This window comes from Narcine bancroftii, chromosome 2 (genome assembly GCF_036971445.1).
Source record: "Narcine bancroftii isolate sNarBan1 chromosome 2, sNarBan1.hap1, whole genome shotgun sequence".
NCBI lineage: Eukaryota > Metazoa > Chordata > Chondrichthyes > Torpediniformes > Narcinidae > Narcine > Narcine bancroftii.
The window spans coordinates 165,292,346-165,305,233 of NC_091470.1; the positions used below are offsets into that span (position 1 = coordinate 165,292,346).

The following is a 12,888-nucleotide window of genomic DNA, read 5'->3' on the forward strand; positions in this document are numbered from 1 at the left end:
GGGTCTGTGCTCCTCTCCCTGTCCTTCCCCCTCATCCCACCATTTTGTTTGGGACTCCTGCCTACATTTTGCTCATACCTTGATGAAGGGCTCAAGCTCGAAACGTTGTTTATGCATCTTTATCTTTGCTGTATAAAATAAGCTATGACTTGCTGAGTTTCTCCAGCATTGTGTTTCAACAACTTTGGTATGAATATTAACCATTTGTTGGGGAGAAGTGGAGTGTTACATTAGCCATTGGACCAAGTTCAAATTCAGTAGATTCGATGGAAGAAACTTTTCTCTTCTGATTGGCTGTGAAGTTCTTGAATAAAATTTAGATGTCAAAATCCAGAAACTCTTGGACCTGACAATAAACTAGTTGTATCATTTCGAGCACGATAAAGGAGATTACAGGAAGGAGACATAGTTTTGTAATTATTGCAGCAAAGTACCAATCTGCTAAAAACTATTCAAAATATTCACAAAGCCAAGAATCTCCAACCTGACTACAGGCCAAACATTTATTAATTTCTTGCCCTCCGGCAACTTTTCATTCAGGTCACCAGTATTTTTTCGAGATTATGTAACTGGCATAATTCTCAAGCCCCACTTTTTGTTTCCTTTTCTCCACTTAAACAGCAAGGTTTATGAAGGGATTTATTTGTTAACCCATGCGGGCATGCTTGGGGAGAGGGTGGGGGCAGAGGGGGAAAGGGGAACTGTTCTCATTAAATTAATGCTATTTTCTAATTGTTACCAAATTGGAAGAATCCTTTCAAAACTGTTAAGGGAGAAAAATTACCAATAGATGGATTAACAGAAGAAATTACATGAGGGGATGGCCCCATGGCCTCCACGGTCACTCGTCAGAACCACCGAAACAGCACCCAGACTCTTTTTTTTCCCCCTTTTTTTAAAAAAAGGGGGCGGGACAGGAAGTGGGAGAAACACCACAGGTATGTAGATTGTTGGGGGGGGGGGATATCTGTGTATTTTCTAACAGTCTGTGATGTTATCTCCTTGTTAATTGATGGAAAACAAAAAATAAACTATTTAAAAAACTGTTAAAGGTGAATATTTAAATTTCAAAGCAGTTCCAAAAAAAAAAGCTCTGGAATCAAGCTCCAGAAGAATAGATAAATTGATAAATACAAGACATAAACGGTCCTTAGAAAAAGTGAAGGGCAATTGCATTCACAGGGATATCCGTCACGTCGCACCGACTCAACAAAACTGGAAAAGGCTGCAAAGAGTTGTGAACTTGGCCAGTGCCATCATGGGCACCAGTCTTCAGCCTCTATCCCCAAGGACCCTCACCACCCCTGTTGTGCCCTCGGAGGTACAGGAGCCTGAAGACGAGCACCCAGTGTCACAAGGGCAGTTTCTTCCGGTCTCCCATCAGATTTCTGAATGGACAATCACGGACACTACCTCCTTTTCTCTTGTGTTTGCATTATCTTATCTATTTGTTAAATGTAATTTATAGAAATGTTTGCCCCATGATGGTGCCGCAAAACTATGAATTTTGTGACACGTTCATGGCAAATAAATTCTGAATCTCAACGACAGACCCACAGGCAGGAGATAATAGGTGGATAAGGGAGGGAGGGCACAACAGCCAACATAGGGAGGGGGTTGACTATTAATGGAGGGGCGTGGAGAGCTGGAGGAAAGGAGGCAGGGATAGGGAAGAGAGGGAGAACAGGGAGAGGGCTAGCAGAAAGCAGAAAAAAAAACACAGGCAACTTTTCTAAATTTCACCTACAGAATGGAATATTAGAGAGCCAAAGCACCAGGGAACTGCCAAAATGTCTGACACAAAGCTCCATTATATAATGCCTCCAGCATGAATGTCCCCCTCTTTCTAATTATTCTCATTTAATACCAGATCAAGTATCTGCTTTCCTGAGCCTGGCCTGATTTCAAAGTCTCACAGTGTGATTATGGCTCCAGCATCACCAGGCCTGAAAATTCTGTGAATGCCTTCGGAAATTTTTGGATCCTGGATCTCCTCACCTCTGGACCCCCATCAGTTCGGATTGGCGATAACATCTTCTCCCCCATCTCCATCAGCAACAGAGAATATACATGACATCCCTTAGCACCATGATGGTCTCATTCAATATTAGGGAAGTTAGAATCATCTATTGTTGCAACTCTATTATTCCAACTCCTTCAGTCACTATCTCAGAAGATCTTTCCTGGAACCAACACACCAATGGCATCATGAAGAAAGCCTCTACTTCCTCAGGAGTTTGCGGAGGAGCTAGTGGAGTTGTTCAAGGGAACCGGTACGGACTCGAAGGGCCGATGTGGCCTGTTTCCGTGCTGTAAACGGTTATATGGTTACATACAACCCTGAGATGCGTTTTCCTGTGGGCAAGGCAGAATTACCACTTGGACGTGCGCTACCTTTACTCTACACCAATCACAAACTGCTTTATCAGAGCAGTTTGCTGGATAGAAAGGAGGGGGCGGGGGGTGGTGGGGTGGGTGAATGAGTCTGCATACAGAAGAGAGATTGAAACTTGGCTGAATAGTGTATCAACAACAACCTCTGCCTCAATGTCAACATGACAAATGAAGTGATTGCAAACTTCAAGAAAGGAAAACCAGAGGTGTATGATCATTGGGGAATCAGAAGTGAAGAGGGTCAACAACTGAAAAGTCATGGGTGTCACCATCTCCAGTGACTTGTCCTAGACCCATCATTTAAATGCCATTATGCAGAAAGCACGATAGTGCCTCTACTTTCTCTGGAGTCTGTGGAGGTTTGGTATGGCATCAGAAACCTTGGCACACTTCTGCAGATGCGTCGTGGAAAATGTGCTGATTGGCGGCATCACGGCCTGGTATGGGGGCAGCAGCACCTCGGAGCAGAAAATCCTGCAAAAGGTTGTGGATTCACCCCAGAACTTCACAAGCCAAACTCCCCTCACCATTGAGCATACCTGAATCTATGTGGAAGGTTGGCGATCTTAGCTAGTCAGTAAACTAAGTTTTATCAAACCCTTTGAAATGGAAAGGCATAACTACAGTCAAGCCCATTCCTTATTCAATGTCCACCTTGTGGTCCATAAAGAGTACTGGATAGAGAAGAGGAGAAACTGGTTTACCTTCCTTTTTTGCCCTGTTTTGCTACTGCAGTGCCTATTCTCCCATTCAGCTTGCAATAGCCTAGTCTGGATCGAGCACACACCAACCTGGAGCCTTAGTGATTAGGACAAGACTATCAGGGAGAACCTGAAACAACTCCTCTCATTTCTCCCAGTTTTCCTTGAGTAACTTGCTGTAGGATAATTGTGCAACTGCAGTTAACATTTGTTAAAACACAGAAGAATACCAACGATGGAGGAAAGCTCTGCTTTAAAAGTGTTTGGTGACGCTCTTCACCCTTGAAACTCTGTTGAACAATGTGCTACTTCACACCCCCACCAGATCCATTTTAACAAGATCCGGCTACACCGCACCTGAGTGTATCCTGCAAGTTGTTTCCTCTCGAGAGGGCAATGGAACGGAAGAAGCCTTGAACAGCAGGCACGGTGTACAGCAGCAGCGTCTTCGACAGCTCCTATACGAATGCACGGAAAATATTGACAATAAAGACCACAGTTAACAAGCATAAATATCTCTCAAGCAGAAGACACCTCAGAATGTGTAATGGTGGGGGAGACCAGAACTCGGGAGCATAGTCTCAAGATCACGGGTAGTAGATTTAAGACAGAGATGAGGAGGAACTGCTTTTCCCAGATCATGGTAAAGCTGATGAAGCTATGGAGGCTACCTCAATGAATATATATACATATATAGACAAGGATAAAGTCGGGGAATCAAGGACTATGGGGAAAAGGCAGGTAAGTAGAGATGAGCCGATCATCTGATGAGCCCATGATCTCATTGAATGGTGAAGCAAGCTCAATGACATGGAGTACGTTCAACTAAACAAATTCAATGTGGCAGCACCATTATGTGATTAAACATGCTAAGTTCAATGAAAGTTAATTCAACTCTTCTCCAACTACAGCTTCTACAGCAAATCTGAAATTATCTTTGTGTTTACGAAGTTGTAATCCCCAATTTTTTTTCAGGAAGCAAACCCTTTGGAAAAAAATTTGTTGTCCAGTGATATTTGTACCGAAACAATCGCCAAAAATCGTCCCTGAAACAACCCAACTCAGGATCATTTGCTGATTAAACGATTTGAAGTTTGTTGGAAATGAAAACACGTAATTCAGTTTCGACAGCAAAGAAAGAAAACAGCTGGGGGTACTCAGTGAATCAGGCAGCATCTGTGGAGGGAAATGGACAGTCGACTTTTCAGATCTAGAACCTTCAATCCAGACTGAAAGAGTAGAGGGGATGGAACCAGTAAAAGAGAAGTGAAGGGAAGGGCTGGAGCAAGAGCTGGGTGGATCCATTTGAGGAGGGTTTAAGTTTAAATTTTATTTATAGCACGGTAGAAGCAGATTCCAGCAATTTAATTTAAAAAAAAAATTAGACCTAGAGCACCGTAACAGGTCCTTTCAGCCATGAGCCTGTGCCGCCCAATTACACCTAGTTGACCTACAATTCTGGTATGTTTTGGATGCTGGGACGAAACCGGAATTCGAACATGGTTTGCTGGCACTGTAACAGCCAACTGTGCAGCTTATTGTTGACTGATAAAAAGATACAGGAGTGGGAAGGGTCGAGTGTGCCACAGAGGCTCAGAATTATTGAAAATGACAAGCGGCTGTTGATGACAGAATCTGGTAGGAAGGGTGACGAGTGTGGAGGGATGACAGAGAGATGGGAACAGTAGAGGGAAGGGGACCCAGTGGGGGTCTGTGGGTGATGACAGATGAAGTAGGTGATGGGTAGATGGTGTAGGCATGAAAATGGGTAACAGGGGCTGGAGGAAGGAGGGGTGTGCGAGGTACAACTTCTATTTGCTCTTTGTGGCCAAAGCAAAACCTGCAGTATTTGCGATATGAAATCAGGAAATCCACTTCAATAAGGAACTCGTCTGTGAAGTGCTTTGAATGATTTTAATGAAGTGAAAGGGTAACCCCAAAAATATTTAGCTTTCCCAAAACCTGGCTGCCTCCCCACGTTTTTCTCCAGATCACGGCACGATTAGCCCAACACTGTTACAGCGCAAGCAACTGGGGTTCGAATCCTGTCTGTAAAGATTTTGTACGTTCTCCCCGTGTCTGCATGGGTTTCCTCTGTTCATAAATGCAGCGGGGGTCATAGGTCAATTGGATGTAATTGGGCGTTACAGGCAAGCTGCATATCTAAATTTAAAATTGCAGTTGATAGAAGGTTTTCCATCCTGTGCCTCATGGGCAAACAAAGTCTGAAGTTTCCCTGTGGGACCAAGCAACAGATATGATTACCTCGGTAACTTTCTTCTGCATCGGTGACGGCACAGGGCTGTCGTCATTGCCCTCACCATCACTCTCGCTATTGCTGGCCTCGCTCGTTGCGCTGGTCCCGCTAGAGTGCCTCAATTTCTTCTTCTCGTCACGACTCTGATTCTGATGCTTGTAGTGGAGGACAGCTTCAAAATTCATCACGGCCCAGGCATGCCATGCCTCAACACAGAGAATAGCAGGAATAAAATTGTTATTAGACTCCCAAACGGGAGTAAAATCATGTTACCTTCACTCTATTTCAATTGATCACTCTCTGCCACTCTGGGCTTGCTTTCTCTATTGCACAGAATCTGCTCGCAAAATAAACGCTCACTGTCCACGTGACCACGGTCAGTCCGGGTTGGTAGTAAAATCTTAAGTCCCATCATGCTGAGTGCTAGCGCACATCAGGGCTGTGTGCTCAGCCCCGCTATTGTTCACGCTGCAGACTCGCGACTGCACGGCCAGAATTTGGTTTAAATGGAATCGTCCAGTTTGCGCAGGGTACAACGGTAATAAGGGTGAGTCGCCCTAGGGGGGGAAGTGGGGAGGGTTGTAAAATGGTGTGACAACAATAACCGGAGTCTCAACGTGGACCAGGCAAGGGAGATGATTCCGGACTTCAAAACGTCATAGGTTACTCTGTTACACATCGACGCGCTCACCACAACAACCACTGTTCCTTGGTGTGTGTATTTAACAAACGACCTATCCTGGACTCACAGCACCTCCTCATTCATCAGGAAGGTGCAGCAGCCCCAGGACTTCCTAAGGAGGGAAAGGCCCCCACCTTGACAACATTTTACTGGAGCACAAATGAGAGTGTCACTGTGTGGGACGGGAACTGAAAAGTATCAGAATAGAAGTCAATAACAGAACATCGTCAAAACTGCCGAGAAGATCACTGGGGTTTCCATTTCCTCTATAGATGACATTCACCAAAAGCATTGCTTAAATAGCGAGGACCCTTTCCATCCACCACACAGTATCTTTGACTGCCACCATCAAGGAAGTGGTACAAGAGCATCAAAATGAAGGCTTCCAGATGAGGAAATAGACTGTGAGATTGGTAAATGGTAACGGAGGAAATAATTCTAAATTATTTATTGATATTTATTTTACATGGTATCTTTATGTATTTCCATGATTATTATGTGCTGTACATTGTGTGTGTGTACCCTTTGGTCCAGAGAAACACTATTGTTTGGTTGTAAATGTATAGTCAGATAATAACAAACGACGTCAAGGGGTGATTAATTATTAACGGTCTCGGCCACGATCTGACATCCACGTGGGCTCCTTTTGTTTTTAGCAGGGCTCAATTAGCGATGGTTGGAAGGTGGTTTGATCGTCTTGCAGTCCCAATAACGCAAAAGTGTGACGGAAGAGTTTAACGGAGAAAGTGTGCAAAAGGTTGTTTCATGAGGCAGGTTAAGTCAAATGCTTCAGATCAGTTGTCAGCTCACCTTGTACCAGTTTCGGTCATGCTCAGTGGCTGCATTGTAATACTGGAGGACTTTCGGAATTGTGCTCTCGTTGATTCCCTGCAAATTTAGTTGCCACTCTCCCAACTTCAGGAAACACCTGCAAATAAAAAAAAAGACGATTTACTTTGAAAACACTGCAAATCTGAAAATATTTATAAAAACTGGCTGTTGTATTTTGATTTTTCTTTCTTCATGACCCTATTTCATTGGGGGGCAGCTAATAAGGAGGAATCAAAGTGGAGGATAACAGTGCAGAAAAGATTTTATACACAGAGTAGCTGAATAATGTTCAGTGATGCTGGGCTCAGAATTCAATAATGTACTTATAGTTTATCACTTCTGTTAGAGTCCATCACAACACAATGACAAAAGGTCTGCAAATTGTGCACAGGGGTGGAATAAATTGCTCTTACTACATGAAGATGAGCAAAGGATTAAAAAAAAAATTAGGGATACATCACGGTAACGGTCCCTTTCGACCCACAAGCTTGCGCGACCCGAATACCAATGAACCTACCAACCCTGTACATCTTTGGAAGATGGGAGGAAACTGAAGCCGCCCCCCCCCACCCACCAGAGGAAACCCACGCAGACACGGGGACAACATACAAACTCCTTACAGACTGCCGAGTTGTTGGTGCCACAGAAGCATTGAGCTAACCGCTATATTAACTGCACTCAACAAATCTCTGCAAAAAAAAAGCAAAGCAGATTAGAGCAGAATACCATGCAACTCTGAGCCCATTCTGAAATAATGCCATAATTATCGTGGCAAAGAAGTGTAAAAATGATCACTCAGCTCAGCTCTAAATCTCCTAATTAAAGCACTAGGCAGCTTTAAACATTTCTGACTCAATGAACTATTTAATAGATTCTGTATGATAATTATATCTAGGGTTCAGTGACAGACAAGGCAGTAGGTGTTTGAAAGGCACCAGGTGCAGACATCGAGGATGGCCAAGTTCCACTAAAGCCAGGTGGACACATCAATTTGATTGATGTGCTACTCATGAATGCACAGAAATTTAATAATTATTTCCAAAGGGTGAAAACAAGGCTTGCATATGCTGTTCCCATCTCACTTTAAATTAATTCCTGCATCATGGACTAAGGCAAGATTGTGCACGTTCGAGCGATACAGGTTAAGACAAGAGAAGCAATGCGCTAACCATAGATGGAGTATCTTGTGACTAATAGACTGAAGTGCGCTTCATTCTGGCAGAAATTCCAGTCTGCTGTGCTACATAAGGCAAAGATTCCATTATTTTCACTTAATATTACATTTAGAATGTAACATGACAGTCTCATGTCTATTCAGGTTATTAGGGCTCCTTAACATGCCCTTACTTCACAGCTGTAAGTACAGCACGACAGTAAAAAAAATATCCTCGAGGTCAGATGAAAGTTTAAAAATGAGCTGCATGTGCTGGGGAGGGGGGGTATATATATAGAGAGAGAGAGAGAGAGAGAGAAAGAGAGAGAGAGAGAAAGAGAGAGAGAGAGAGAACACGGTTAATGTTTCAGTGCAAGGTGCTTCATTAAAATTGGGGAAGTTCATTTACAGTAGGAGAAAAGTGTGTGTGTGTGGGGTGGGGGGGGGGAGGTGGAGTGAAAGAGTGGAACAAAGGGAATACCCCTGACAAGGGGAGGTCAGATCAGTTAATTGGACAGTTAACAACAGTCACCCTCCTTGCTGTTAACAAGGGTATGGGAAATACCCCAGCAGGGCATATTATGCAAATCGAATAAGAAAAAGCAAGTTAAAATGAGGACGAGAGAAACACAGTAACTGCAGAGGTTGAAATCTTGAGTAAACATTGAGTTGCTGGAGAAACTTGATGGGTCAGGTGGAGTAGAAATGGTCAGTCAATGTTTTGGGTCAGGACCCTGTATCAGACAAAAGTAGGAAGGGACAGTATCAAGTATATCAAGAGGGAAACCAGAGAATGTCAGTTTAAGGTGTGCGGGGGGTGAGATTTTACAGGAACACTTTTTTAAAGAGGGTGGAGGGTGGATGTGCTGCTGGAGAATGTAGTTGAGGCAGGTACTATTGCAATGTTTAAGATATAAATGGTCAAAGACATTGTTTCAGAGGAATATGGGCCAAATGCAGGCAGGTGGGACCAGTGAAGGTGGGATCTTCTGATGGGCATGGGCAAGTTGGCCAAAGGGTTGGTTTCCAAGCTGTATGACTCGATGAAGCTGGGGAGATGCAAAGAAGTGATAGGGTATTAGACAGAAAAAGGAAGAGACGGAGGCACGTAGAAGGAGAGACCATGAGAAGGGGAGAAAAGTTAAAAGGAAAATATGAACAAGAGTTGGTAAAGATGAGATGGAAAGTGGAACTGGATGGAGGTGTGTAATGGCTGGCTGATACATTAAGAAAGAGTGAGTTATCTAATTGGATACCTCAACTAGAAGGCTGCAACATGCCCACACTGAAGATGAGGTGTCGCACCTCAAAGAAGGGTTGGGTCTTATTGAGCAGTGCGGTAAGCCACAAGACAGAAATACAAACAGTAGGAACATGTCAGGCATCCAGAAGCTGAGGGTCACTCCTGTGGAGTTTTACAAGAGTTGCCACTATTCCGGGGGATTCAAGATTCTTTTATTGTCATGTAGTAAAACAGAAAATGTGATATTACACAAAATTTCCTTCAGTCCACTGACAGAGATTCACAAGTTAGTATTTTATCATCATAAACCATTTACCAACGCTAGCTTGTACATGTGTGTTGACAGAGGACCTTGATGAGCTCTAAACATGTTGGCTATCATGTGCGGAAAGCAGACTTGAGAGAGATGTGGAGAGCTAGCAAAGCCCAATAATGTGTGAGGACACTTCATTAAGAAGTTTTTAAAAAAATTCAAAACCAACAATTAGTTTAAAATGAATATAAATTGTTTGGGCATTTATAACACCTTAACGGTTACTTTGGTATAGTTAAGATTTGTGTGCAAAACATTTGGCACACTAAAATATTTGAAACAGCTTAATCTCCATCACTGTACCTGGATACTCGAATACCAATCTATAAACATAATTTTTTTTTAAAAATTCAACTTAACAAAAATTTTAGACATTACAGCACTTTAACAGCCCTTTTCGGCCCATGAGACCGTGCCACCCAAATTACACCCTATTAACCTGCACCCCACCCCGGTACGTTTGAATAGTGGGAGGAAACCAGAACCCCCAGAGAAAACCCACGTAGAGAACGTACAAACTCCTTACAGACAGCTTGGGATTCGAACCCCCGACCCAGTCTCGATCGCTGGTGCTGTAAAGGCATTACCCCGACCATGCTGCCCAATTCTTCCAAAATTGTCTTCAAATTTAAGATAATGGTTCTCAAAGAAATAAGATACTCATGAAGGGATTGCATGCAGAGAGATCAGTTCCAGATACCATAAAACAGGATCTAATTTCATTTGTAAATTATTTGGAATTTCATACACTATATTTGAAAATTAGTTGGGAAATTGAGGGTTTAGATCAATGACATTCCACAGTCTCTTTTTATTATTGGCAGAGTCCCAGATTTTCATAAAATGGATTCAGAAGGAGATACAATTAAAGGACTGATTTATACTTTGCCAGCTCCAAAACGCAAGATTTAGATAAACAAACAAATAAAAAGCAGAGGATTTTTTTTCTGAACCTGTCTTTACTTTCCTCTTGCTCCTTCAAATGTGATAAAATACGGGAAATCGGCGATCAATATTGAAAATGCGGGAAACACTCAGCAGTTCGAACGGCCAGCTTTCACTTGTTATCTACAGTGCGGTTTGGAATCCTAAGCAGGAACACAGAGCTCCTGTACTCTCTCCAAATTCCATTCAGAACCTATCTGCCAAACATTACACCTTTACAAAAGCCTTCTGCAGGAACAAAAAGAAGAAACAGATGGCTAAACGGTTTTCAGAAAGTCTCGTAGGTTGGAACCCGCAAAATGCTCTCAAGGCTCGGATGCATTTGAAGAGTTGGGTCCGTGTTAAGTGCAGTGGCGGGGGGGCTCCAAAAAAAAAAATACAGAGTTGGATGCCAGGCAAAGAAATGCAAACACAGCAGCTTGCATTTTGTTGGCGGTGGTGAAGATGTAGACTGTTCCACTCGGGTGCTTTATAAAGAACTGCAAGCAGAATGGTGTTTTGTAATTCCCTGACCTTGCCATGAGCTTGTGGAGCTCCTGCTTGTGCTGTTGGTCTTCAGCAGCGATGGCATGCTGAGCTTGCTGCTGCATGCTCTGGACAAAGTGTTGCATATGTTGGAAAGCCTCAATCTGCAATTCAAAATGAAATCAATCAACTTCAGAAGAAATTAATTAAGATCAGCTTAAAAAAATATATAGATAAAACCTCAGCATCAGTCACATTTGAAATTGGAATTAATCTATTTCAAGTCAGCTTCCAGCTATTAAACATCTGTAGGAATCACCAACAATAAAAGGCTCCACTGAGCAGATTCCACAGCTTATAAACCAAGCTGATTTACAGGATTGTTTTAAAAAAAAAACACATAGATTTGTTTTCTTCTTTGGCTTGGCTTCGCGGACGAAGATTTATGGAGGGGGTAAAAAGTCCACGTCAGCTGCAGGCTCGTTTGTGGCTGACAAGTCCGATGCGGGACAGGCATTTTTAAAATTTGTTTTAAATTATAGACAATAGACAATAGGAGTAGGCCGTTTGGCCCGTCGGGCCAGCACCGCCATTTTAGATCATGGCTGATCATTACCATCAGTACCCCTTTCCAGCCTTATCCCCATAACCCTTAACTCCGTTACCCACAAGAGTCTTATCTAACTCTCTTTTGAACATAGTCAGCGAATCCGCCTCTACCACCCTCTGTGGTAGAGCATTTTACAGATTCACACTTCTCTGGGTAAAAAAATGCTTTCTCATCGACCTAAAGGGCCTACCCTGTATTCTTAAACTATGCCCTTTAGTCCTCGTCTCCCCCATCATTGGGAACAAGTAATCAGACTTCACCTTGTCTATCCCCCTGATGATTTTATATACCTCAATCATGTCCCCCCTCATCCTTCTAAACTCCAATGGATACAAGTCCAGTTTTTCTAGCCTTGCTGCATATGACAACCCTCCCATCCCTGGAACTAACCTTGTAAATCTGCGCTGCACACCCTCTATAGCTAGTATGTCCTTCCTCAAGTTTGGAGACCAGAACTGGACGCAATACTCCAGGTGGGGTCTCACCAGGGCCCTGTATAACTGCAGAAGGGCGTCTCTGTTCCTATACTCCAATCCCCTCTTTATGAAAGCCAACATTCCATTTGCCTTCTTCACAGCTTTCTGAACCTGCATGTGACCGGTGAACAAGTACACCCAGATCCATTTGCACTTCCCCACTCCCTAGCTTGTCTCCATTTAAATAATACTCAGCTTTCCTATTACTTCCCCCAAAATGAATAACCTCACATTTGTTCACATTGAAATTCATCTTCCATTTAGCCGCCCACTCCTCCAGCCTGTCCAAGTCCCTCTGCATTTTCCTTACATCCTCCTCACACCCCACACTGCAATAGACAGGAGCAGTTAGTTGTATTGTTGACAATGCAATCCAATCTGAATTTACCATTAAAGTTCGCTTGGTTTCTATCAGTAATAGGTGGCCACGCTGCAGCGATAGAGGTCAGCCTTCAGGATAATGTGATTTCCAGTAATAAGCAAGGATAGTTCAAGCTGCCCGTCCTATTTTGTAGCGGTCTTACTTCTGTACGTTGATCCACAGATCAAAATGCTATAAAAGGGTGAAGGTAAGTGCACTGCCATTTTGCAATTTGAGATAAAGATACTGGTCGTCATTATTAGAAGACATATTTTTCCTGACCCACTATCTTTTTTTTAATTGGTTTCGAGTCTTTTGTAAAATAAAGAGCAGTAAAATGTGTTGCCATACTCTATCGAATGTGTCATGTTTCCTCACCTGGACAACTTTTGCTAAGCAGGTATAAAGAAGCACTTAAGAGAGACACCCCCAACAGCGAGCGGCAAGTGTCCAACTG

General features: G+C 43.1%; 1 protein-coding gene across 7 annotated transcripts in view; it reads right to left on the reverse strand.

Moving 5' to 3' along the window:
• mtor (mechanistic target of rapamycin kinase) overlaps positions 1 to 12,888 on the reverse strand; it is a 275,568-nt gene that overhangs the window by 30,689 nt on the left and 231,991 nt on the right. For all 7 annotated transcript variants that reach the window (XM_069919038.1, XM_069919040.1, XM_069919037.1 and 4 more), the window contains 4 exons: positions 11,033 to 11,148; positions 6,845 to 6,962; positions 5,361 to 5,558; positions 3,453 to 3,553 (listed from right to left, as the gene is read on the reverse strand). In XM_069919038.1, the coding sequence (XP_069775139.1) occupies positions 3,453 to 3,553; positions 5,361 to 5,558; positions 6,845 to 6,962; positions 11,033 to 11,148 (533 nt within the window). The remainder of the gene's footprint in view (positions 1 to 3,452; positions 3,554 to 5,360; positions 5,559 to 6,844; positions 6,963 to 11,032; positions 11,149 to 12,888) is intronic.